Below are 25,966 nucleotides of genomic sequence, written 5' to 3' on the forward strand. Positions count from 1 at the left end.
CACTCTTTCACTCTGCCGTTCCCCGAGGCCGGTGCTACCCCCTCCGCCACGCCACGCCGCGCCCAAGGCCCTGGCCGGGATAATGCTGGCGTGCCGCGCAATTTGTCAACGTGCCAAACGGTTCATCATTCACTGCGAATAACTCTCGATATTCGTAAGCAAAGAGGCGAGGCGAGGCTGGGCCGGGTGAAATATGGAAACACCTCAGCCCTCGCGGTGCCATTTTTTCTCACCTGACGATTTTCCTCCTTCATCCCCGACACCCTGTGACCCAGTATCCGCGCGCGGCAGCGTCTGCACCGCAAAAGGCGAACGCCGCACAAAAGGTGGTCTCGTTTTGGAGAGGGGAACCGCGGCCCCTTTTGTTTTCCTTGTGTTTGCGGGTCTGATGCGCGGCGGCGAGCCCCGCCCAGGTAAACATGGGTTTTATAACGGCCTGTTTAAGGTTTCGTAAGGAGTTATAAACATTTTTTCGTATTTTTTCACTAATATTGTTTTTTTTTTTTTAAAAAAAACGTCTAAATATATTTTGTCCACGTAAGTTTATAAAAATCTTTTTTTTTTCGCCTGAGAGACTGCACGTTTCAGGTCGAATCTTTATAACAGTTTTTGAATATTTATTGTCCATTCAAGTTTATAAATATTTTTTTTTCCATTCTACCTGGGAGAGAGGCGCGGCCAGACGGACGAGGCCCAGCAGACGCGGGCAGACAGACGGCGACGGCGCGGCAGGCCTCCACTTGACTCCGATTCCTCTAATTCGAGCAATTAGCTGGGATTGGTGACGTGACCGGCATGCCTGGGCGGCCAGGCTTCGCTAGGCTCGGCAATGCGCGGGCCAGCTCCACCGCGGCCCGTCTGATGTGGAGCAATGCGCAGAGCACTGCGGCCAGACGAGATTCACGGAACCACCCACAAGGAGGACACTAGTTTGGAGAGCGCTCGCTGGGAAGCGCGCTTCAAAGAGCGCTTGAAAGCGCGCTCTAGTGGAGTTCGAAAGCCGCGCGCGATTTCTCGTTCACGCGTGTCGGCTCGACGCCGCAGTGCTGACACAACGGATCACCGTTGGCATTGCGATCTGATTCGCGGTGGGCGAGATTACGCAGAAAGAGAGGGGGGGGGAGAGGCATGGCAGGCCCCCTTGCCGCATGCGTGGAGGAAAACTGTTGGGAAACAAGACGGCGACAGCGGCGCGACTTTGGGGGAGCGGGGTCGCCGTCGTCAAAGTCGGCACGGCACACGCGAAGGCCGCCAGGGCCGTCAGACCGCCGGGGCACGGCCAACGCATTTAAGATCGGGGCGATGCAAAGTCTTCTTGTCGGCAGCAGCGGCCAAATCGACTGAACCGGGAGGGGGCGCCAGGGGAAGGGGGTTACGCAACGGATTGCGTGCTGTCAAAAGGACATTCTCCTTTGTGTCAGATGAATACTGATCGGGACAGCTGACATTGGGAGGCGTTGGGGAGGGGGTAGTGGCCGTCCCGACGCCGTCCTGGCACCCAGAAGGGTCCGACGACGGGAAATGCGTGCCTGGAGGCCTGCAGGGCTGGCCAAAGGGCGGGAGGGACGGGAGAAAGAACACGAACAGCCGAAAGGTTGAAATGGAAACATTGCGAAGGCACTGACCATGCCCCCGGGGTGCCGAGGGGTCCAGGCCGCCCCCGCAGCCGCACAGCCGCGCAGCCGCGCACCGCAGCAATATATATTGGGCAGCTAGCGTCATTCAGATTTGCCGCAAGCATCTCTCTCTCTCTCTCTCTCTCTCTCTCTCTCTCTCTCTCTCTCTCTCTCTCTCTCTCTCTCTCCTGCGTGGGGGTCAAGATTCTATATGCCGCTCGAAATGTCCGCCGGGCCGCAGGCGATATGACATTCGTCGTGGGCGGCGGCGGGGCACACAAGAGAATGCAATTTTTTTCAACCACTCTCTGCAAGGGAATTCCCGATAAAATGAAAAAATACAGTAGCGCAACAGGGCTTTTTCATTCATTTTTATTCCGACGCGTGCTGTTTGTTATAAGGACCTGGCGCGCGAATCCGGTCGCCGCATCAGCAATTCCATCCGACATTCTTTTCTCTGCCGCCAGGGGGCCGCCTCTGCCATTCCGCGTGGCGGTGACGGATTTCGAAACGGTGATGTGACAGTCGTTGTCTTGTATGTAAATACCGGCCGCGTCTCGTCATTGGCGGCGCGTCAGTCGCAGAAAGGGCGGAAGTTGTTGTTTTTGTTGTTGTTGTTTGGCATCTTGAGCCGCTCGGCTCATCCCCGCGTTGATAGACGCGGTCCGACAGAGCGACTTCATTGTCTGATTTATAAATATCGGCGAGGGCATCTCCGCGGGGCAAGGGGAGGGGAGCGAGAGAGACGCGTGGTGCGTACGGAAATGAGTCCCGGCTACAAAAGCTACATTACCCCCCAGCGATCGGCGGCTACCATTTCCTGGGGGCCGTCGCGCGCGTCCTGGAGCGCGTCCTGGAGCACGTCCTGGAGCGAGACCTGGAGCCTCCAGCGCGTGGAGAGAGGCGGGGAGGAAGGGAAAACTGTCCGCTCACATGATAGATTAGGTGGAGGGCGACGGAGCGCGTCGTCGTCTGGGGGTCCTGCATGCAGAGCACACATGGTGTAGGCCCGGCGGTTTAGCAGACTCCGTCTGAAAGCGGCGGCGTCTTAGTTTAGATCTAAGTGAAGCGAAACCCACTTACGGCTCACTCACGCCGTCGGGAATGTTGCCGTTCCCGCGATGTTCTTTTCTGTTTCTTTTTGCTTTTGAATATTGGACCCCGCGATGATGAAAAACTCCACAGCGCCCGCGCCATTTCAGGAAGGCAACCGTCCGACTCGGTTCCTGGAACGCAGCGTAGCTCGCTCTCGTCACTCTGCTGGCGCTGCTCTGCAGACCGCCATGTGGAACGCACGTTAAAAGCTCCTCGCCGCCCATTACTTTCGTTACCCGTTTATTTCTCGGAAATAACTCCGACAGGTACGGTCCAGCAGCTCTGGCAATCTAGCCGCGGGATGGCAACCACTTGGCTGCAGGCCGGGTCCTCGCTCTCTCTCGCTCTCACGAGGCGTCCCGCAGGGGTGCGAGGGAGACAGAGCGACGCCCTTACAGGATAGGGTGGCGACCTCAGCCCAGAAGCTCGGTCACTTTCAACAACTCGGACTGCTGGCAGAGTATGACGGTACCCCTTCTTTACAGTGCACCACCAGCAAGCACCGCGCTGGCCGGCTTAAATCTCTTTCCCCATGCGATCATGCAAACACTAAAAAGGTCGTTCCGGCACCAATCCAATTCGTTGCGCGCCATGGATGCACTCCCTGGAGATTTGTACCGCAATGCAGCGCCAACCGGCACACACACACACACACACACACACACACACACACACACACACACTTACAAACAAACACATGCACAGGGCGTTGTTCGCCTAGTTTAATGTCCAATAAAAGCATTATTGCGTGAGACGCACGGACGTTCGCACGAACAGGCGCCCACACAGACACCTACGCACGCTCACAGACACACGTACAGACACGCACACGCACGCACACACACACACACACACACACACTTTACATACACCCCCACACGTGCCGCGGCCTCCTTGTTTATAGCCCGTAAATAACTGGCCGATAGCTGCTTCACACACGTGCAAACCGACACCACCGCCTGTGTCACGGATTACACCTAATTTAACCTGGTGTATCGCAACTGGTTATACAGCGAAAATGATAACGCTTTAATGAACGTTTTTTTTTTAATTTAAAAGCCTTGCGGTCTGCACGGACCAAGAATGACGTCATGCAGAAGGCGTCCGAGAAACCTTGCAGACTGATTCCGCGTTCGCGCTGTCTCTCTCGCACCCAAACAGGACGCCCCATGTGTGCGAGAGAGACAGAGCGACGAAAACGACTCTCGCCACGGGCATTAAGCGATCATTGAACGGCCGGCCTAAATTATTCGGCCCTTTCGGTCGTCCGTCCGTCCGTCGTGTGTAACACTGTTCTCGTGCACGCTCCCGAGGGCCCCATCGCATGGCCTGGCCCGCCCGGTGCTACGAGTGGCGACCCGGTCGGAATGAGTTGACGCATCGCCGGCCCTTATTTGTTATTTACAAAGCGGTCCGATACAGTGGCGTGGCTGCAGCGTCCGCAGCGTCCGTGCGCATCCCATTGTGCCAACGCCGCGGATATGTCGGGCGGCAGCGCCGCTATTCACAGAGTTGTTCGTTTTGCCGCATTGCGATCCCGCCTGGGTCGCAGGAATGCACCGCGGCAAAGCTTCGGGATGCTTTGCAACGTCGTCTGTTTATGCCAACTGCAAATAATGACAACCTCAGTTCAAATGTTTGTTTTTGTTTCTTGTTTTTTTTTTGTGGTCGTCGCACCCCACGTGTCCGACCCGCCTTTCTTTCTGGGTCGGCAGTAGTCATTCTCGCGTGGCGCGCTCTGATTGGAGGAGGCACCGCCACGGAGCGCAGTGCCGTCACGCGAAAGTCGCGTCTCGTTCGAAAGGTCGACGACACACACACACGCCACACAGACACACACACAGACACAAACACACAAACACACACACACACACCACCGCACATGACTGCGACGGTTAAGTAAAGCCGCGTCGTGTGGAGGGCGCCCGCCACCCGCCGGGTAGGCCACCCAACAGACGCGCAAGGCACCCATGCGGTGCGTGCTGCCGACTCGCCACAAACAGGCGCGCGGACAGATAAAAGGACGAAATGGACGAACGGTTTGTCTGTCACCGGGCATAACACACGGTATGGTCCACCTTTCTGTTTTTCGCCGCCGCCGCCCTCGCCCGCGCCAAGTCAGGAACGCTCCGCCCACGCCGCCATTCGATCCGCGCGGGGATTTGAAATCACATCTGGCGGCGCCGAGCGCGCCGAGCGCGGAGAGGGCGTGAGGGCGGCACGGGACGGGGGCGGAGAGGAGCGGCGAGAAAATGGCGGGAAAATGGGAGTGGCGGCTGCGGCCCGCCGGGCTTCTGGCCCCGCGCAGACCGATTCCGAGAGGGAGTCTAGTCGTTTCTCGTCGCTCTGTCTCTCTCGCTCTCAAGGGGCGCCCCGCAGAGGTGCGAGTGAGACAGAGCGATTCTCCCTCGGAATCAGTCCGACTCGCACAGTAGCTCGTCACGAACCGTCGCTTCACTTTGGCGGTTGCTTCGGGCTTCGCCGCTTCGCGCGCCTCTCCGCGGTGCAACCTCTCACCTTGGCGCGCATTTATCACCTCGACATTGATGGATCGCCAGAAAGAGGATCGTGCATGACTTTACTGTGCAACCGCCCACGCACCCCCGCCCCCACACACACACACACACACACACACACACACAGACGAGGGAGGAAAGAACACACAAGGGCCCGGCGGCAGCAATTAAGATCGAAGATGTCGAAGAAGATGAAGAAGGAGGAGGAGGAGGGAGAAGAAGAAGAAGAAGAAGAAGAAGAAGAAGAAGAAGAAGAAGAAGAAGAAGAAGAAGAAGAAGAAGAAGAAGAAGAAGAAGAAGAAGAAGAAGGGACATGAAAGAGGAGCTGCTGCTTGACAGGATGCGGGCTACGGTCAGTCATGCAGGTCAAAAAAAGATTCGGAGCGAGAGAGGAAGAGAGAGAGAGGGACGGTGAAGCGGCATACATGGCATACATGCAACAAAAGGGAAGGGAGAGAGAGAGAAAGGGAGGCGGGGGGAATGGAGCCGAAAACACTTTGGCGTCTTTTCATCGGGCAAATGACTCGGGCGAGTGGCGAGGCCGTGATTGGCAAACAGGGCGAGCGGCCCGTATGACGCGGCCCGGCCCTGGCCCGGCCCTTTGGCCCTCTGGCTCGCCCTCTGGGCCCTTTGGCGGCGCCGCGGGGCCGCGGGGCCGCACGCATCTCACCAAGGGCCCAAAAGGGCGGCAGCGCGGCAGGGCCTTTAAAACAGAGTGGCCGACCGAGTCCATTTACACAGTCCGACAAAGGCGGGCGCCATACGGGTGGCGCTGGCGGCCGGGCACACCCCAGGCGTGGCGGCCGTGGTGGTGGAGGACGTGGTGGTGGAGGCCGTGGTGGTGGAGGCCGCTGTGGTGGAGGCCGTGGTAGTGGACGCTTTAGTCGCCATGGTGCTGAAGCAGGCCGGGGCGTCGCGGTAAACTAAACACCAGTCAAGCTGCACTGCAAAAGGGGCGGTATCAAACCGCGACGAAAACCAGAGTAAGCGTCGATGTGCAAAGTGTACACACTCTTGTGAAGGGTCTCGCCGTGCGGCCCGGATCAAATTGAAACTACTGCCGTCTTCGCCGAGTGTCCGCTGTCGAGTAAGGCTGCGTCGTAAAAGCGAATGGCTCATGTTGCTGGCTTTGCCTCCGCCGCTTACTTCGGGGTGTAAATCCGCCCCGCGTTGGCCTAAAATTTCGATTGACTCGAGTTAACTGACACGTTTACGAGCTCTCGGAGGCGCGGCGCGTGGCGGCAGTCTGGAGGGGACTTCGCTGGAGGGGCTTGGCCAGTGAGGCCACTGGGCACTGCAAGACACTGCAAGGTGGAGTTGGCACACTGACTCAGCACCCTGCTCCCGCCACGGACCAGCTCACACCAAACAGTGCCGAGCGGCGTTACTCGGAAAGAAAAGAATCCACAGATTCGTATATCCGATTTCAGAATGTTATGTGGCCTCGCCGCGGGTGGAAAGCACCGCCCTGCTTGCTCTCGGCGTTGTCGATGCGTGTTTGGAAGTGAAGAAGAAAGGCCCAGTGGACAAACACAGCGCCCTGCCGGCCGTGGTGGGGGAGGGGGCGGACCGCTGCACAAACAGAGTGCACTGCCAGGATTCGATCCACTGAAAATACAAGCGGCGACAAGATGTGTCCTTCCTAGGGTCACTTTCGTCAAACAAAGGTTAAAAACACCGACGTCTTGGAAAGAAAAAAAAATGATTTGATAGATTTCTGATTACGGTGCGGCAAGTACAAGCGATTTGCGGCCTTCAATCTGGTGTATCGCTCACAAAGGCTGTGGCCTGTGTGCCCAGCCCTTTTCACGCCTCTATTTTGGCGGTGGCTCCCCGGAGGTTCAAGGGAAACAGAGGGCGTCGGGCCGCGTCGGGCCTGATTGAAAGCGGAGCGCCGCGCGTAGGTGTAAGCGCGGAAGGGGAGGGGGAGGGGAATTAGGCCGTGTCCAGCAGGGTCGCCGTGACGTACAGCGACAGAGTAAAACAAAAAACTTTAGAAACCCGCAATTCTTTCTGTTCGCGAGCGGTTGTCCCTCCTGCCTGCTCAACAGCAGCCAGTAAGTCTGCGAATTTTTGGATACGTTTTAAACGGTGCAGCAAAAAATAAATAAAATATTCGGCTGCACAAGAATGTTTCTAATGACGGCGGCGTGGCACCACTGCTGTTGTCGCCGCTGCTGCCGGTCCCCCGCGGGCCCAATGGACTTGCCCGCTGGCCGGACAAAATGGACGAGAGCGGACGAGAACAAGAGGGTGGAGCGGCTCGACGTCCTCCGTCATCGCTCTGTCTCTCTCGCACTTGCACGGGACGCTCCACGAGAGCGAGAGAGACAGGCTCTCGGAAGCAGTCTCTGGGCAGTGCATTGCGGAGCGGCGGTCCCGCGGGCTACAACGGTAACGCGGGTAACGACGGCGGAACGTGTCACACTGGGAAAGGACAGGCGGCGGCCAGTCAAACCGGCAGGAGGGCGAAAACGACAAAAAAGGGAGAACGGAGCGAGAAAAATGTGAAAATCCGGCGTGCTGGTCCACGCGGCATAAACAATGGGCGACTGGAGGCGATTTTCGTGCCTTATGTTGAGCCGGCCGCAGAATGAGCTGTCGCGGGAACAATCGCGTGGCACCTTCAGAATATTCAGGAGGGAGGGAGAGAGAAAGAGAGAGAGAGAGAGAGAGAGAGAGAGAGAGAGAGAGAGAGAGAGAGAGAGAGAAGAGAGAGAGAGAAGAAAAGGAGGGAGCCACCCTTTTAATTCCAAGGCAGCGCATACGTTGTCTTCTTATACCTGATTGAAATTCTGTCTTCATTTCTCAGAAAGAAATAAGAGAGAAAGAGAGAGAGAGGGACACTGCGCGTCCCTGGAGACGTCCGCTTATTGTTATGAAGAGCCAAGTTTTCGTTTGGATTTTATAATTGGATGGGCGTAAATAATTTAAGGGGGATCCTGAGAATGGACTTTTGGGGCGATCACTTCACGGCTCTGCGCTGCCAGCGTGGTGATGCAGCAGAATTTGGGCGGAGAGGCGCCCCCACTGGAAAATAAACTGACGGTGTAGGCGCACATTGTCGACCGAGTCCCGCTGCGCGTCCGTGCGTTCTGCCAGCCCGGTCTGTGCCTGACAAATCTGACTCGGCACAAATGAGAGGGAAGCGAGGGACCATTTTTGGACCGCGGCGCGCCGCAGCACCACAGCCTCCAAGCCCCGGACTCCTGCTGTCCTTTTGTTTGGCATGCGAGTCAATGTCCGGAGCGGAGTCCCGGTGTCCTCGGTGAGGTCATTTTTTTGCGACGCGAGCTTCATAGGCGGAAATGGGACACGGAAAATGGAGGGCAGAATTACCTCGCAAGGCGAGAGGCCTTCTGGAGTCCCGGACGCCACGCGGCGCGACGCAGTGCTACGCAGGACCACGCGCCGCCACCGCCACGCCGCAACAGAGCATCAGGCCCGAAGACGCAGCGCCCCAAAACTTTGCGCGTTTTTCATGAGGCCCGCCCGGCGCAGTACTTCCTGCCCACAAACTAGGACCACTTCCAGACCGACACCTCCATGTGAACGCACCTCGCGGCGGTGCACTGTCAGAAGTGGCAACGGGAACGGTGGCCGAAATTCTCGACGCGTTTTGATCTCCATGAGTCGCTAACAGTACTCGAACCAAGCGTGTGACCCCACCAATGGATTCCTCCTTGGGAGAGCAATCCATTGGTGGGGTCACACGGTCGATTCGAGTCCTATTTAGCGACTCTGGAGCTCAAAACGCGTCCGGGATTTCGACCGCCTCCACCGGTCTTCTGGCACACTGTGCGCCGCCAGCGATAAGAAGGGAGTCACGACAGTCGCTGCGCTGGATTCACGATTTATGCCCTCCGAGGCCAGCGGCGCCAACGGCGACAGTGCAGGTACACGGTCGCAGCGCTACTCAAATTAACAGTTGCATCACTTGGCAGGGCCCCCACCCCGGTGTCACCGCCCCCGACGCCATTCCTCATCGAGGGATAAACCCCGCCCCCCGGCCAGCCCCAGGGCCAGCCCCGGCCACCCCGGTACCCCGAGACACTACTGCTTATAACCCGGCTTACAAGGCCATCAAACTGTCGAGACCTGCGGGGCCGAGAGAGGGAGAGAGAGGGGGGCTCGCAGCGGCGCCGAGAAAAGGGGAAGGGAGATGGCTGTCATACGGTGGCGTGGCCACCCATTCTCCCCGAGGCCCCGTAATCCACTCCAAGCAGAAGTGACCCCCTAATCGAGCCCTGCCTTCAACGCCGTGACTTGACAGCACCGTTAAGGATCAAACTCCGTGGGAGTGACTGGAACCTCTGCTCCACTTTTTGCTTTTTGTTTCCTTGCTCTCTTTACGGCGGCATTGGCATTATCAGCGGGTCGGGACCCATTTCCGCACCCGCCGCCCCAAAACTTTCCACCACTCTTATTCGATCCCGGACAGCAGCGCTCCGCTGGACCGTCCGACGAAAGCATCTCGACGCGGCTTACGCGCGCTCCCCTCGCAGAAAGCCCCGGCTGCTTTAGGCTCGCGCCCCGCAGCATATCATAATACACCCCTCCCCACCCCCTCGAATCAGAAGATCCGCCAATTTTACGATGGTTTTGTGACTCCGCGCTCTTCCGGGCCACGGCGCCATGGCGTAGGCCGCCGCTCTTTTTATCTGGAGCCGTATAAGCAGCAGTGCCAAAACCCCGGCCTCGTTAAAGGCGGTGAAACAGAGACGAACGCGTCCCGGCTGGAGACGAGGCTGGAGCGGAGGCTGGAGTTCCAAGTTCAGCGCCCGCGAAGTCGAGGGTAGGCCATCCGCTCGACACGGCTGCGCGTCTGCGCCAGTGTTGCCTACCCGCCGGGCGCTAAGCCCGAACCTTGGTCCCAACAATGCCTTCGTCGCTCTGTCTCCCTCGCAACCACGTAGAACGAATGGGTGTGACGGAGACAGAGCTACAAAGATGCCACTCCACTCCACTTACCGCCTGCGAGGCCCACGCGTTCGTGGAGGCCGCCGGCTCACCTGCAAGCAGAGGGACGAATCTCGTTAGCACCATTAGCGGTTTGGGCCAGTTTATAAACCCCATTATCTGGAAGTAGCACCCGAAAAAAAGAAAACCGGAAACAAACCGGAAGCGAAAAGGAATAAAAAAAGAGGTGCAGACTGCAGCGCTGCGGGTGGCGGCGCCGGGAACCAGGGCAGCTGCCTGGCAGCCGTCGCCAGCACGTCGCCGAGAGAAAAATAAAAAAATGAAAAATGAAAAATAAAATCGAAGGCGGAGAAAAATTGCGGAAACACAGTGGTACCCACGCTGGGGCGTACAGTGAAGGAAGAGGGCCGCAGTGGAGCCCCAAAAAGCCTCCAAGTCCGCCGGCCAACGAGCAGAAAGGATGATAAATCCACTGCAATAGTTTTAAAAGCAGTCATCGACAAATGCGTTAATTTTTTAAAAATAAATAAATATGTGACGTCACTGGCCTACTTGACCAGGGTAACCCGGCATTTCAGAACGTGGCGGCAAACGGCCAGAGTGACGTAATTTGGAGACGAGCTGACTCCCCGGGGGAGGCGGGGCAGGCAGGGCGGGGCAGCGGGGAGTGCGACAGTGGAGTGGACACTTCGGATGTTGGGGGAGCGGCGCGGCGCGCACTGCTGGCCCTGCTGGCCCTACTGGACCACCTCAGAGGGCGGGGAGAGTTTCGTTTTGGATTGGCCAAGTTGACGGGCAGAGGACGCCCCGCCCCGCCCCGCCTCGCTACGCTTCACCCCCAGAGGGCAGCCCCGCAACACCCGGTGGCTCTCCAGGGCCACCACGCCGCCGCCACGCCGGACAGTCCTGCCACTCTCCGGGCAAAATAAAAGGAAGAACAGGCTGCTGTGCGCCACGCGGCACACGCTAGGGCAGTCTGCAATGCACGCAGCGGAGCCCAAGCCTCACCCGGGACGTGTTTCGTCTCCGACGGGGTGGGCGACAAAACCGTTGTGTCAATCTACGCGTGCTATCAAAACAGCGCAGGGGCTCCCCTGCCGAGGATTGACGGCGCAGGGAGTTTCAGAGCAGCGCCCCCACTGTCAGGTAAGCCTCTCTCTCTCTCTCTCTCTCTCTCTCTCTCTCTCTCTCTCTCTCTCTCTCTCTCTCTCTCTCTCTCTCGCAAAAGAGTGCGTGTTGTCGAAAAAGTCCCCGTGTTTATTCTCTTTTTTTAAAAAAAAGGGCAACTTATACGGCAGCACCGTGAAATGGCGCCAAAAGTTTGGCGCCAAAAGTGCGAAATGCTTTCAAACGGAACAGGGCGGCCATTAAAAAGAACGAGGAATAAAGCGACGCATTCCATTCACGGCCCTTCATGGCGGCCCTTCATGGCGGCCCTCCATGGCGGCACGCCACCGCGGCGCTTCGAGTTGCCGACTCATTATCGCTGGGCCGAGGTCGAGGACGTGTCGCGCGTCCAGATTGGCGCGGCGGACGGACAGCGGACGGACAGCGAACGGACAGCGGACAGACACGGCACGGACAGCGAACGGACAGCCGTGCAACAGGTGACGGCGCGGCAGCGGTACAGCCGGCGAGGGAGGACGGCAAAGGCGTGGCCTATCTGTGCACACCGAGGACGACTGTGTGCGAATTTAGCGCGCCAAAAACGTGCGTCGCAGAAATGGCGGGAGTTTCAAAATCCATGGGCAAGAGGGTAGTGCGAAAAAAAAATAATAAGGCGCAGTCCAACCACTTCAAAAAACAAAATCCTCCTGAAAAAAAAAATTGAAATGAAGGTTAAAAATTGAAATGAAACAACAGAGGGGTTTTGGGAACGAAAACGTGACAGCGTATGGCCGTGACCTCGACCCTCGAAACTAGCGCCGCGGCTACGACTCGCCGCTCCTCCCACCACTGTCTCTCTCGCACCTGTACGGGACGCCCCACGAGTGCGAGCGAGACAGAGCGACGACTCTCCGAGTGAGTCTGCGGAGGCTTAGGGTGGTGGGGAGTAACGGTGTAACGTACGCGGCACACAATTCTACCGCCAGTCAAAACCGGCCGTTCCCCGTCCCACAGTGTGCCCACAGTGTGCTCAGAGTGTGGCGGCGCGTCCCGATGCGCTCGATGGCGCCTTCGACTGACACGCCGACACATGTCACCGCCGTGTCCGCGCCCCATTGGCGCGCCGCCAGGTCGCCATTTTGAAGCGGCCAACGGCAACTCTGTTACCGCGCCGACGGGTGTCTGTGTGTCTGTCATCGGCGCGCGAAGCACCCCGACCGATACGTAAGAGGTTAAGGTCGACAAGGAGTAAGCTTCAATCCTCAGACAAAACAAAAATTGACTTAATGTTTCTTTTAGAGCAAAGTATCCGAGAGTGCCCTCATTTCAGTCCACCGAACAAAATCCGACATTTTCCTCGTGGCAAAGCACACCGAGCAGGAACTTCAGCAACTACTTAACTTGAGCACCACTTCCATTTATGGTCCTCTGTCATGCTCTCAGCGTGTAACGAGCCATAACCAAAACGCGCGCGGTGATTCCGGCCCCTGAATTAGTCACGTCGGAAGCCCGGCGCTGCATCTTGGGGCTCGATAGGCCCCGATAGTGTCACGTGGGGGAGAGAGAGAGAGAGAGAGAGAGAGAGAGAGAGAGAGAGGAGACGCGGCGGGCGGGGCGCAACAGGTCCAATCCGACACATCGGAGGCCCCCTTTGTTCGGCGAGCCCGTCATTACCCGGGAAACGAGAGGAAAACAAGGAAAGCGAGAAAAACAAGGAAGACGACACAAACTTTTCTGCGGCGGGGATGCAACCCTTTACGCGCGCGGGAGACGGCCTCGGAAGGCGAGCGGGAAGACCTTAAGGACGGCGATTGGCTGCTGGTGCTGACGGGGAGGCTGGCGGTGAGCCCCCGCAAGCGTTTACCGCGAGCCTCGCCACGCTCAGACGGAGATTCTCGGAAGGCGGGGGCGGGTGCCGATGAGGAAAAATGCCAAAACGTAACATCAACAACAAGAGGAAGTAACAAAAACAAGGCACGCGGCTGTAGCAAGGCGGCTTCCGACGCCGCAAACAATTCTCTGCCTCGCGCAAAATTCTGAGCATCTGCAAATGCAGATGCAAAAAAAAAAAAAAAAAAAAAACAGGGCCGACGATGACGGCCGAGAAAGGAGAAGGGAGAAAGGAGATAGGTGGCGTCATTTTCCTTTCGGAAATAATTTCATTGGGCGAAGTTGTCGGCGGGGAAAAAGCGGCAAAGCGGTGGGGACGAGTAACAGGATTAGTCCGACCAGGGACAATACAATCCGCGCAAAACGGCCGTGGCGCCCCGCCCCGCCCCGCCGCTCTGGACAGAGAACAAAGAAGGAAGAAGCATTACGCGCCCGGGACTGGATTGCTGGCATTATTCCTTGAGGGAAGATGAGGATGATGGAATCCCGGTTTAAGCCGGACGCGGTGCCGTGGGCCTCGTTTTTTCCGCCGTTTCTGTCAACAACTACAACAAACAACAACAAAAACGCCGAAAAAAATGGTGCCAGCGCGGCGGCACACCTGGTAATTGCTGGCGAGGACAGGTGGCGAGAACAACAAGCAGCAAACAACAACAACAAGGACATCAAGGTCGTGCGCGACTTTCACACGTAAAAGACGAGCATTCCTCTTCCACACAAAGAAGCGCCCGCTGCACTACGAAGAAAGGGAAGGCCCATCAGTGCCGAGCCAAAATACGAGCACAGCTAACGAACGGGAGAGAGAGAGAGTGAGCACGCCGTGTCTCGGTATTTGAACCCGATGGAAGAGTTCACCAGAGGCCGCCGCCGGAGGCTGGAGGCGAAAATCATGTGGTCAGCTCGGGTCCATGAGCGCCGGGCAAAGACAAGACGTGGGCGCGAGAGAGAGATAGAGAGAGAGGCGGGAGATAGTGCACGGGTGGAGAGAGACAGAGAGGGGCAAACCGCAAGTTATGAGGCACTCGAGGGCCCTTATTAGCTGCAGAGGGTCGGCCGAGGGGCAGCCAGGCGGTCCGGCAGACATCGGCGGAGGTAAGAGGTGAGAAAGGGTGGGGGCAGGGACAAGAGGGGCGAGACTAAGCTCGCTAAGCTAGCACTTGGGTTGCTGGACGCGCGGCGCGGCGGGCAAGGCGGAGGCGGGCCGAGGCGAAGCCGCCAACACCAACCACACTCCGCGCAGCGTCGGGGAACAAGGCTCCCTCCGAAAAAGTGGGTAGCTGCAACCCGCACAGCAACCCTGCAGCGTCGAAAATAGAGATCGCAAGAAAGACCGCCGGAGATTTGAGTCCCCGAACATTTGAGGATGGAGACGTGACCCATTTAGTCGGAAACTAACCCGTTGCGGGCGCGAGACCTCCACTGCCATTGAGGCCAAGCCGCACCAAGCAGAGTCTCAGCGAAAACGGCCGCGGATCCAATCCTGTAAATTGTTGATACTCCTGGCGGTACTTAGCCAGCCAGCCGGCTGCAGCCGGGCTCCCGGTCCGGGGTGCGCCGCTAACTACATGGAGGTCTTAACCTTTTAGTACCCTCCTTCGAATTAACGGCGGCATGTTTCCAAAGTCCGGCGGAGCTCCGTGCTCGGAGGATGGAAGGCCGGGAAAGCGAGTCGGGCGGAAAACAGGAAAACTGCGCGGCGCGTCGACGCCCCCATCGGGAAGCTAAATGATAAATTAACGCATTTACCCCCCAAACGAGGCCTCGGGAAAATCCTCAAGGGCGGCGCGCTATGCCTGTACATATTTTACTGGTATGGTCTGTTGCCACATCCTCTTGCAGTTTGTTGGGCAACTCGAAGCCGTTCATCCAAAATGAATGGTGGCAACACTGTCTGGACTGGGCCGCGCCGAGGCCCCCCCACTGGAATGGAAACACTCGGAAACAAAACGATAGTCGACTCGGCTTCCACTTCCTCGAACGAGAGTATCGGGCATTGCGATAAACATAATCCAAGAGGGGAGGGCACAGTCCGGCACAGTCCGGTTCGCTTCGACGGTACGCTCCGGATTACGACTGATGGCAAGGCGCCCCATGAATATTCAAATACACAGCAGCGAAATCCCCCCCCCTCGCCGCGGGGCGCCGCCTAACCCAGCCTGCCCCACCTAACCAATAGTAGGGAGCGGAGCACCTCCGCGGTATATCGAGTGTTTTTATCAATGAGTCACCGGTACGCCACACTCAAAGCGTCTGTAGGTGAGTGTGAGTCAGTGTCGGTGTAGACTGTGCCAGGCTTGTCTGTCGATGGTTGGGTGTGCATGCGGGTGAGCCCGTGTGTCTGTGGGGGCTCAGAGAGGTGAGGGTAAAGAGAGGGGAGGTAAGGGGATGCACGTGCAACAACCGGAGATGAGTTCGTCAAATAAACTGGGTGCCGCTGGGCCCGGCGGGGCTGGCGGGGCGCGCGACGCTTGGTGAGTGCTCATTTTCATGTTTGCCGTGCGGCACGGTGGCAGCAGGCGGCAGCAGCAGCTAGCTAGCAAAGCTCAGGGCGCGCACATGTGCCGTCCATGTTTTCCCTCCGGTTGCCTTTAGTTTATGTAAGCGTTAAAACGCGGAGCAGGGAGGACATGAATACGTCACGCTCAGCCGAAAACCGCAAACAAACAGGCAGAGACGAACAAAATCAACCACCAAAAATAAAAAACAAAGCAAAAAAGCAAACAAAAACAACAAAAATATTTTAAAAAATTTTCTGATAGAAACTTGAAACGAAACAACTGAAGATAAATAAGAGGTAAAGCCCGAAGATAAATCTCAGGTAAATTCCTAAGACCACGCCTAAGATAAATAAATGTAAGGTAAAGTCGTAATGTAAATATGAGGTAAAGTCCTAAAGCAAACATAATTTGCGGTGAAGGAGTGCCAAATTGGCCGCACAAAAGCCAGGCCTAGGGGGCAGGCCTAGGAGGGCCCCACAGAGGGCCCCCTCCAGGTGGCGTGCCTGGAGTGAGGCTTGCCGGGCTTGCCCGGAGGAAACCGGACCACTTTCCACCTCAGCCGCAGACGACGACGAGACGTGTCCAATCTGCGGGGGGCGATGATCGCCACTAAGAAGGAGGGGGCCTTGCGCGGGGCCCCGCCGCCGCCCAGGGACCCAAATGGAGATGCAAATCTCCAAAATGCTTCCGGGACAAACGCTCCCATAGTCGTGGCTAGGTAGGCAGGAAGAACTGCAAACAATCGTCGTCTCTTCAAACCCAACCAGCCGCACGTGCACAGCCCAAACCCCCTCCCTCATGATTTGTTGAGCGAAAAGTTGTCCAACTGATCCTTTCTTTCCCTAAACCGCCATTCAAGTTTGGCGGTGTCTCACAAAACATGGAGAATTCAGTACAGGGTGCCCGAGTACTAAGGGGAAGAAACGAAGCGCGGCGAAAACTTTGAGAACCGCCGCCTAGTGAGCCGTCGAGCCTCGCCTCGCCCCCTCCCGGGAGGGAGTCCCGGCAGTCGCACACGCAGGCCCGCGCCCGGCCCGCCGCGGCCGCCTAGTCACCGCCTTGCTGCGTCTGCCTCCAAGTTGTAATGACAGAGCACCGCGGCGCCACCGCCCTCTTGTTCCTGCATATTTGCATCCGATTTCCCAGTTACTGTGCTGAGGCGCTGCCTCGTGGCGGACTCTGCCTCGTGGCGGGCGCTGCCACGCGGCGCGAGTTTGTGACGAGTTCCGTAATCAGCAATAACCTACTTAACCCCACTTTGGCGGGGCCGCGTTGCAGTGAGCGCAGCGCGGCGCCACGCGACATCCCCGCCGCGGCGCGCCGCGAGGTCGCAAAGTGAAAAGATGCAAAATGGAGCGAAACACAAAACATCGACTTTCCTCTTTTTTTTGTGTTGGCGGTCTAGACGTTACGACCTGCAAACCCCACCAGGGGTACCAACAGGGGCGGGAAAAGATTCCCCCCTCCCTCCACCAGGGTTACCAACGGAGATTCTCCCCCCTGCTCACCACGCCACTGACACGCCAGGGGTACCAGCAGAGGGAAAAAGAATTTGACGAGCGACGCGCCACGAGGAGACGGGCGTGCTTCCACCAGACAAACGAACGTCTTCCGAGAAACGCGGCATGAGGCGCGGGCCGGGCGGGCCTCGGGACAGACAGGAACGAATTCTCACTTAATTAACGTCTTGGGGCTGCGGGGCTCTGCCGGCGCGAGGCTCCCAATGACACGGCAATCACCACACGGCCTGACATCCACGCTGCTTGTAGCAAAGCAGAAGCCTAGTGCCCCGAGTTTGGCACGCCTGCAGAGCGGACTTGGGGGCAGCCCACCGTTTTCCGACTTGCCTCATGCTGCTGACGGCCCCTTTTTCTGTGGTTTTTCAACGCGAATTTTGTAAACCTCCTGGACAAAATCAAATAGATTCCAGTGCCTTGCCTCCTCCACGATGCGGGCACTCCATCCTCCTCCGGTCCCCCCCCCCTCCCTCCCGGCAGTACCACCACAGCGGTCTTAACTGCGGCCCCGAATTTATGGGGAGGTGGCCGGTGTATGCCATCCGATACATCCCGCTCTGCGCGCTCTGCGTCCACACGGCCGGCACGGCCGGCACGGCGAACCTGCATTCGAATCAGGACGGTGTATCGGGAACCGCTTGGAGCAAACCGAAAGGGTCCACTCCACTGCGTACGGCCAAATTATTTCTATGTTTCTTTTTCTCTGCGGCGAGGCTCACCGAGCTTCCACCGCAAAGGTACACACAGCGCCAAGCGGGCAATACGTTCCAGCAAACACAATGCCGGCCAAGCATCATTGGCTTACTCGCCACATCATTCTGTTAGGAGTTCTGAGTGTTGTGGTCGACTTTCATTTTCCCTTTTTTATTTCGCAGTGCAGCGTGTGCAGTGCCTCCATGCATCACGATGCGTGACGCCTCGGCGCGCCATTAAGGCCGTGTAGTGTAGACGCCGTGTAGAGTTCGCCCCGCTCGCAGCACGGCATCAAATCGGAACACCGTTCCGCTTGACACACTGCACGCAGTTACAGTGCCGCGACTTCAGCTTGCTACCCTCCCCGTCTTTCTTTTTCGAAGCGAGGAGTTATCTTTGATAACACGCCGGGCTGTGTTGGAGGATAAGCGCTTCAGAAAATTGACGTCTAAAAATTGGCGAGGAACGAACACAGAGTTGCGAAGGGAAGCTATTTCCGGAGCTGTCATTCCTCCACGATAAAACTTGAGACGCGGACGAGAGACCGGCTGCATGGCCACTTTGAAAGGCAATCGATCTAGATGAGGCCGGCCCGATAGTGCTTTACTCTTTACTTTGGCGATCAAGGGATGACGAAAAGGTAAACTTACAAAAAGCAACTCCCCGGGCCGGCCAACCTTCGTCGTGTCCTCGGGGCCGTGTACCGTGCTCCGTTCAGCGCGACTACGATTCTACTTGACGCGATCGCACTGAACCATCGCAACTCACCTTTTTTAAGTCCTTGTTGGGTTCTCCTTCGTCAGCTTTCCGCTTTTGACTCGACGCCAGCGAGAAGTCCGACCCCGAGCAGTCTCCGGCCTGAAACAGAAGTGCTATTTGTTGAGCGGAGAAGCAGCAGCCGCAACCGTACGGACAGGACAGTGACGGACAGGCTCGGACTGGTCCCCAAAAGGCCCCAGCGGATAAGACCGCAAAAGGTCCCCGATCATCATTATGTTTTTACCCTTCATGACCAACTTTGTGAGGCTACCGCCCCCAAACTAGTTGCGGTCAATAGCCTTCCCGATACAGGGCATGAAAGAGTAGGGTCTTAAGAATACTAGGGCTTCGAGGGAGGCCTTTTACGGCAACTAGATAGGACACAGTGGCCGCCCAAAGTCAGCAAAATCAGCAAATTTCCGAGATTCAACCACTTTTTGACCAACTTGGTCGGAAAATCGTTGCGGTCAAAGCCAAAATCGTTGTGGTCAACGTCTTCCCGATACAGGGCATGAAAGAGTAGGGTCTTGAGAATACTAGGGCGTCGAGGGAGGCCTTTTACGGCAACTAGATTGGACACAGTGGCCACCCAAAGTCAGCAAAATCAGCAAATTTCCGAGATTCGACCACTTTTTGACCAACTTGGTCGAAAAATCGTTGCGGTCAAAGCCAAAATCGTTGCGGTCAACGTCTTCCCGATACAGGGCATGAAAGAGTAGGGTCTTGAGAATACTAGGGCGTTGAGGGGGGCCTTTTACGGCAACTAGATTGGACACAGTGGCCACCCAAAGTCAGCAAAATCAGCAAATTTCCGAGATTCGACCACTTTTTGACCAACTTGGTCAAAAAATCGTTGCGGTCAAAGCCAAAATCGTTGTGGTCAACGTCTTCCCGATACAGGGCATGACAGAGTAGGGTCTTGAGAATACTAGGGCGTTGAGGGGGGCCTTTTACGGCAACTAGATTGGACACAGTGGCCACCCAAAGTCAGCAAAATCAGCAAATTTCCGAGATTCGACCACTTTTTGACCAACTTGGTCAAAAAATCGTTGCGGTCAAAGCCAAAATCGTTGTGGTCAACGTCTTCCCGATACAGGGCATGACAGAGTAGGGTCTTAAGAATACTAGGACGTCGAGGGAGGCCTTTTACGGTGACTAGATGGAACGCAGTGGCCGCCCAAATTCAGCGAAAACGGCTGCTTTCGGAGATTCAATCACTTTTTGACCAACTTTGTGGCGTTACTGGCAGATTTTTCTGCCTGCCTGCCCTGGCTAGCCCGAGTCTGGTGACGGACAATCTTCATTAGACATTTCCCCCCTGATTTCATTCCGCTGCGTGCGTGCGCGTGCTTCGTTACAGTGTCTGGCGCACAGACACATGCTCTGGCACATCATTCCAGCCTTCCACACCACGCAGTCCACCTCCTCCAGGCCGCGATGATTCTCCTCGCCACTTGCAGCCTCCAGGAAGAGCACGTATAACATGTGCTCCAGCAGCACGGCAGAGGAGGTCTCCTCTCCAGGCCTCGTCTCCATGGTAACGGCCACTTCTCCCGCTTCCCCCGACCAGCGAGCCGCGGGGCCCCGCTAAGCAGCCATGCACGAGAAGAAGGGCGAGCACTTGGAGGGCGGGTAGGCTGCCCCCTTTTCTTCCCCCAGGCCCCTTGGCGCTCTAACCGCGGAAATTGTGGCGACGCCGGAAGGTGACGAGTACCGCCGCGGATTCAAGTAAATGTGTGTGTGCCGCAAGTACATAAATGTTACGTAATATATGGACGGCCACTACTGCAAATGCGCCAAAGTCTCGGCTGGCCAAAGTGGATTCCAGGAATACTCAAGCTTATTAGGGGCGATGGCCCGCTGGCCGGTCGGCTGGCCTGCTGGCCGGCCGGTCCGATGCGATACAAAGGCCGCCGGATTTGGGCCAGTGTGCTGCTGCTGCGGCGGGTGCGGTTTCCCGCTCCAAAGAGACGTGAAATGTTGGTGGAGATCCCCGTCCCGCCCTCCGCCGCCTCGGCCCGGACCGACCCCCCGGCACACTGCCGTAACTCCGGCGGGCGCGCTGCGGAGTTGCGCGGTTCCCGCCGGAGTGACCTGCCCTCCGCCAGTCCCCACCAAGCCTTTGTTCTCAATCCGTCCCACCGACACAAACTTTTCCGCGCACCGCTGCTCCGGCCAAGTTTTCAAGGAGGGGCGGCGAGGAAGGGACGGCGACGCGACAGCGCGGTGCCCGCCAACTAGTGCCCGCCCTGGCCGACCCGCCGTGCCCGGCGCAACAGTCCACGCTGCTGACACCAGGAAACAGCGTTGCAGCGGCCAGTGGACCAGAAGACCGGTGGAGGCGGTCAAAATCCCGAACGCGTTTTGGGCCCCATAGTCGTCAAATGGGCCTCGAACAGAACGAGTGACCCCACCAATGGATTGCTCTCCGAACGAGGAATCCATTGATGGGGTCACTCGTTCAGTTCGAGTAATCTTTTTTTGTTTCAATTTTTACTGGGTGCACAGGCTGGCGCTGCAAGGCGCGGCGGGCAACTCAAACACAGCCACATCCTCGCTGCGCCTTCCCATGTTAGCAGTAAGTCGATCCAAGCACGGCAGGGACGCATAAATTGCAAGCCAAGCAAAAAACCACTACAACAAAATAATCTTGAGAAACAACAAAAACATGATTAAAGACTAGACGGTGATGATCACGCATGCGAGCAAGGCAACGCCATTACCGCAGAGGGTTGGAAGGGGTTGGAACGCTGAACTGGAAAAATGGGCCTCGGGGCCGAACACCTCACAGTGGGGTAGCAGGCAGGGACACCGGGCTGGTAATCATACACCCTGACGTGATAAATCGAGAGGCGGACGAACGGGGGCAGGGGGTGGAATGGGGGGGGGGGTGCCTAATGCTGGACAAAGGTAAGGCTGTTCGGATTACGGGCTAAAGGGCGGACCCAAATCTGCTTACACAGGGGCTTTGCTCTGGTAATTATTTTGACCACCCGCAGCAGTCAGGGCCGGGCTAATGAAGTGCCAAGTCAAAAAGTCACCCCCTCCACACACACACACACACACACACACACACACGGCGTAGTCTCATAATAAACGAGCGAAGCGGGGGATGAAAAATTGGTGGCGCGCGCCGCCGACATTGTTGAATTTATATAAGGCAGCTGGTGTGGGGACGGGCTGGATGGGCGGATGGGCGGGGCGACATCTGGAAGGGCGTCTGGAGGATGGCGGCCGTTCGTCTAGGTGGTGCTGGAGACTGATTCCGAGTCGTTTTCGTCGCTGTCTCTCTCCTCGCGCCCATACGGGATGACACATGAGTGCGAGAGAGACAGGGCGTGTTGGAATCAGTCTGCTGTCCGCAGTGCAGCATTTCCCGCCTGCTTCAATTAGCGGAAGGAGCAGGAAAGTGCGTCTTGCCGCCAAAAACCGCGCGCCGCCCACATCCAGTGTCGCGCCGCCTCGCGCCCCCACTGGCAGAAGGCGCGCTGTGAAAAGACGAAAATTCCGGGGTGCCGACATCAAAGAAGCGCGCACTGCCACCCCTAGGCGCGCTCGCTCGGCCTACTTGTCGCGGGGCTGTCGGAGCGTGGCGGAGCGTGGCGGGGCTAGCTAGGTGTGGCGAGGCACGCCCGCGACGCCCGCCCATCACGAGATGAACCACGGCTGACGCACCGCCAGGCGGCCAGCCAGACAGCCAGCCAGTCAGCCCCCGACGAGGTGACGCGGCCGCTCCACTGCAGAAGCATCACTCCCCTCTTCGCTTCCCGCGTCCCACAGCGTTCAGTTTATTACGCCAGCCTCGTTTCGGAACAGATGGCCCAAAACCTGAGCGCGGAGCGGTGATGGCGTCGTTCATTAGCCAGCCAATCGGGTGACGTCGCGGTGACGTCACCGGGGGGCGAAACGCACTCCATGCCTCTGTGCTGTGTGTGTGTGGTAGTGGTGGTGGGGGGGGGGGGGCGCATTTAAAGCTGTTGATAGTCCACGGCCTTCCAGTTGACGGGACGCTAAACAGCTTACCTTTCCTCGGGTTCGCGGCGTTTGCCCTTTCCGGGCGTCGCGTCCGATCCAACCTCGGCCTCGCCACTGACCACGGGCAAGGCCAGCGTCACACTCTCTCTCTCTCTCTCACTCGCACACACTCCGTCACGCCGGCGTCGGCCGAGACGACCAGAGACGACGCGTTGATGCACGCGCGAAACGTAAACACAGCGCGTGCTGCGCTCTGGCGGCGGAGGCGACCAACAGGGAGTCCCGTGCCGTCCCGCGCGCCGCCGCCGCATCGCCGAGGTAAAAATAGGAAAGGACAGTGCGATCGCTGCAGACTGATTCCGAGCGTCCTTCTCTGCCTCTCTCGCACGCACGGCGCGTCCCGTGCGAGCGCGACGCAGACGGAGCGACGAGAACGACTCGGAGGGAAAACGGCGGGAGAATGGCGACTGCACCGCCAAAGGGGCGTGCGCGCGTTCCTCTGTCTCTCTCGCGCAGCCGAGCAATGCCTCGTTACCTCTCTTGAACGGGGCCGCGCCACGTTTGAGACGTCCCGGCGGGCCACCCGGACAAAAAGTGAGGTTATGCTGCCCGGCCAAAAAGTGAGGATATGCTCTGCCCGGCCAAAAAGTGAGGTTGCTCTGCCCGGCCAAAAAGTGAGGTTATGATCTGCCCGGCCAAAAAGTGAGGTTATGTCTGCCCGTCAAAAAAGTGAGGTTATGCTACCTCAACCGAATATGTGCATTTGTTACGCTAACCTTGCGACTTGTTTCTCTTTATAAAGGACGGGTAGCTGCACTCCCCCACCGCCCGGTCCACGGGGATAGAAAAATGTCGGTCAGTCCCGGTGGTTCGGCCTCAGTGGCCCGACGCCAGCAGCGGGCGGGTCGCCGCCCCGGACCCGGTCGAAGGCGGCCGACGGGGAAACTCACTTTCACTTTCGGATTGCAGACGACGCCGCGCGGCCGCCAAAGACATTTCCCGAAAGGAAAGTCTGGTCTTCGGCAACCGGTCGTCACCCCGTTCGAATTTTGGCGGCGGGGCGCGGGGCCAGACTGGCACACTGCCAGTGCGGTAGGTCCACGATCTGCAGAGCGATTTCCAAGAGTCGTTCCGTCGCTCTGTCTCTGTCGCACGCGTGCGGCCCGCCCCGCGAGTGCGACAAGGACAGCGCGACGAGCCTTCGGGGCCTTCGGCGTCCGACAGAGGTAACTGCGGCGACGCGGAGCGCCACTTGAGCGGTTCCGCGTTCTCTCCATGTCTCGCCGTTGCCAGTGGTTGCCAGTGTGCCAGACACACGGTGACGCAAGGGCGGGGCGGGGCGGTTCCTAGAAGCCGCGCGACAATGCCGCCAACCAAAGAACCGAAATCCATCGGCCGCCCTCGAGTTTAAAAACCCCGGCGGCGGCTTATGAAACTGGTGTTAAGCCGCCCCATCCATCACGCGGTATTCGCAGGGCCCCGGATTATTTCGAAGAAGTTGATGGTTCGAGAATCGAGAAAGGAAGAGAGAGAGAGAGACGAGAAAAAGGAGAGCAGGGAGGGAGATGGAGCCGACCTTGGGCCAGTGAGAACACGTCAAGACTCACGCAGCGGGCGGCAAGGCTTGCGTTCTGGCAGACAGCGAATAGAGCCCACTGCAAATAAGCGTTCGCCAGAGAGAGTCGAGTTGGGCCGCTGCCTCCCCCGGCAGGATGCTGAATACTCACGCGCGGGCGACGAGACAGAGACAGGCCGCCCAGGATTGTTCAAAAGACTCTGTCGGGCCAGCTGACTCTCCAGCAGCTTTGACAGACCTCATCACGAGGCCTCCGCGACGGGCATGGCGTGTCTCTGACGGACTCTGAGGGCAGGGTCACGTCGTCGCTCTGTCTCTCTCGCACTCGCACGGCGCTCCGCGAGGGTGCGAGAGAGACAGCGACGAGGTGGTGGGCGGAATGAGACTAGGTCGCCACATCGTGGACAATTAGTCGCCCTGGGCCTCCCGTTTGACGCGCCCCCACATCGATGCGGAGGGAGAGAGAGAGAAAGAGAGAGGGAGGGAGGTAGAGAATAGAGAGGGAGAGAGAGAGAAGCGTTTTAACTGCGGGACGTGTCGGGACGCATGTGTGCCTCGGTCGCAAATGGCCCATTGTGCGGGGCCAGGAAGGCCAATTCCGAACTGGTCGCTCTGTCTCTCTCGCACCCTCACGGTTCGCGCGCCGCGCGTGCGAGAGAGACAGCAGTTCGACGAAAGCACTGCCAGGGCCCGGCACTCCCTCTGTTCCTTTTCGGCCGCCCTTGGAAGTCCCGCGGGTGTGTTCGCCACAGCAGAGGCCCCGCGAGCACAAAGGCTAGACAAGGATGTGAATGCCTTATTCCCCACTCCGCACTCGTCGCGCGGGTTGTGGGTTCAACTCCGCGCCGCGGCCCACATTTTCGCGACGGTTTTTCTGTTTGGCGACGGTGAATAGAGATGCCCGCCATTAGGTGAGTGGTGGAGAGAGAGAGAGAGAGAGAGAGAGAGAGAGAGAGAGAGAGAGAGAGAGAGAGAGAGAGAGAGAGAGAGATGGATAGAGAGGGGACGGTAGAGGTAGCCCGACGAAAAAAGGAGGTAGAGGATGATGTGTCAGAGTGGGATCCCCGCAGGCTGGTCCCGAAACTGTAGCTCTGTCTCTCTCGCACCCCTACAGGGACGCCACATGAGTGCGAGGGAGAGACAGACAGTCAGCGCTTTTCGGACAGCGCGCTGCGGCTGGACCCGCGCGAAAAGACGCGGCATAATACGGTGCTTTAGCTAAGCGCGTCAAAGTCAGCGTCCGTCTCTCTCGCTCCTGGGTGCGAGGTGCGACCACAGGCGACCACGGCGCCGGGTCGGGCCGTCCCTGGATCACCCACGCCGCCTCGCTCGCGCAACCTTAGTCGCTGCAGGGCGCAACGGGCAGCAAATCAATCAGGAGGAATCAGCCGGCCAGCTGTCTCTCTCGCACTCACGGGGACAGCACTCTTTGCACTCCGTGGCTACTCGAACCGAAAACGCGAAGGTACCAGTGGCTTCCTCGTTCGGGAAACGAGTCAGTGTTGTCAGTATTCCAGCAGCATTAGGGGACTTCGCAGCTCAACACGTTTGTTTTTCCGGCAGTGAGCGTATGGAAATCGGGCAGGCGGGGCTCCGGGCGGGGCTCCGGGCGGGGCTCCGGGCGGGGCCCAGGCCGCAGGCCCGGGGATTGAGCCCCGAACAGCGACCCCTGTCGGCGCAGTCGGCGCCCCCTTGCGGTTTTCTCTCCCATTGAAGAAGAATGGGTGCACGGACTCACGAACGGACTGATGTAACGTCGGATCGACATCGTCCACAACCAAGAGTTATCGCCTGCTCCCCTATT

At 58.0% G+C, this 25,966-nt stretch overlaps 1 protein-coding gene across 2 annotated transcripts in view; it reads right to left on the minus strand.

Moving 5' to 3' along the window:
• The window catches only part of LOC117639654 (RNA pseudouridylate synthase domain-containing protein 2-like), a 161,581-nt gene that overhangs the window by 52,944 nt on the left and 82,671 nt on the right, over positions 1-25,966 (minus strand). For both annotated transcript variants that reach the window (XM_034375523.1, XM_034375521.1), the window contains exon 3: positions 18,621-18,710. In XM_034375523.1, the coding sequence (XP_034231414.1) occupies positions 18,621-18,710 (90 nt within the window). The remainder of the gene's footprint in view (positions 1-18,620; positions 18,711-25,966) is intronic.

This window comes from Thrips palmi, unplaced genomic scaffold, assembly GCF_012932325.1.
Source record: "Thrips palmi isolate BJ-2018 unplaced genomic scaffold, TpBJ-2018v1 HiC_scaffold_11, whole genome shotgun sequence".
NCBI classification, from domain to species: Eukaryota; Metazoa; Arthropoda; class Insecta; order Thysanoptera; family Thripidae; genus Thrips; species Thrips palmi.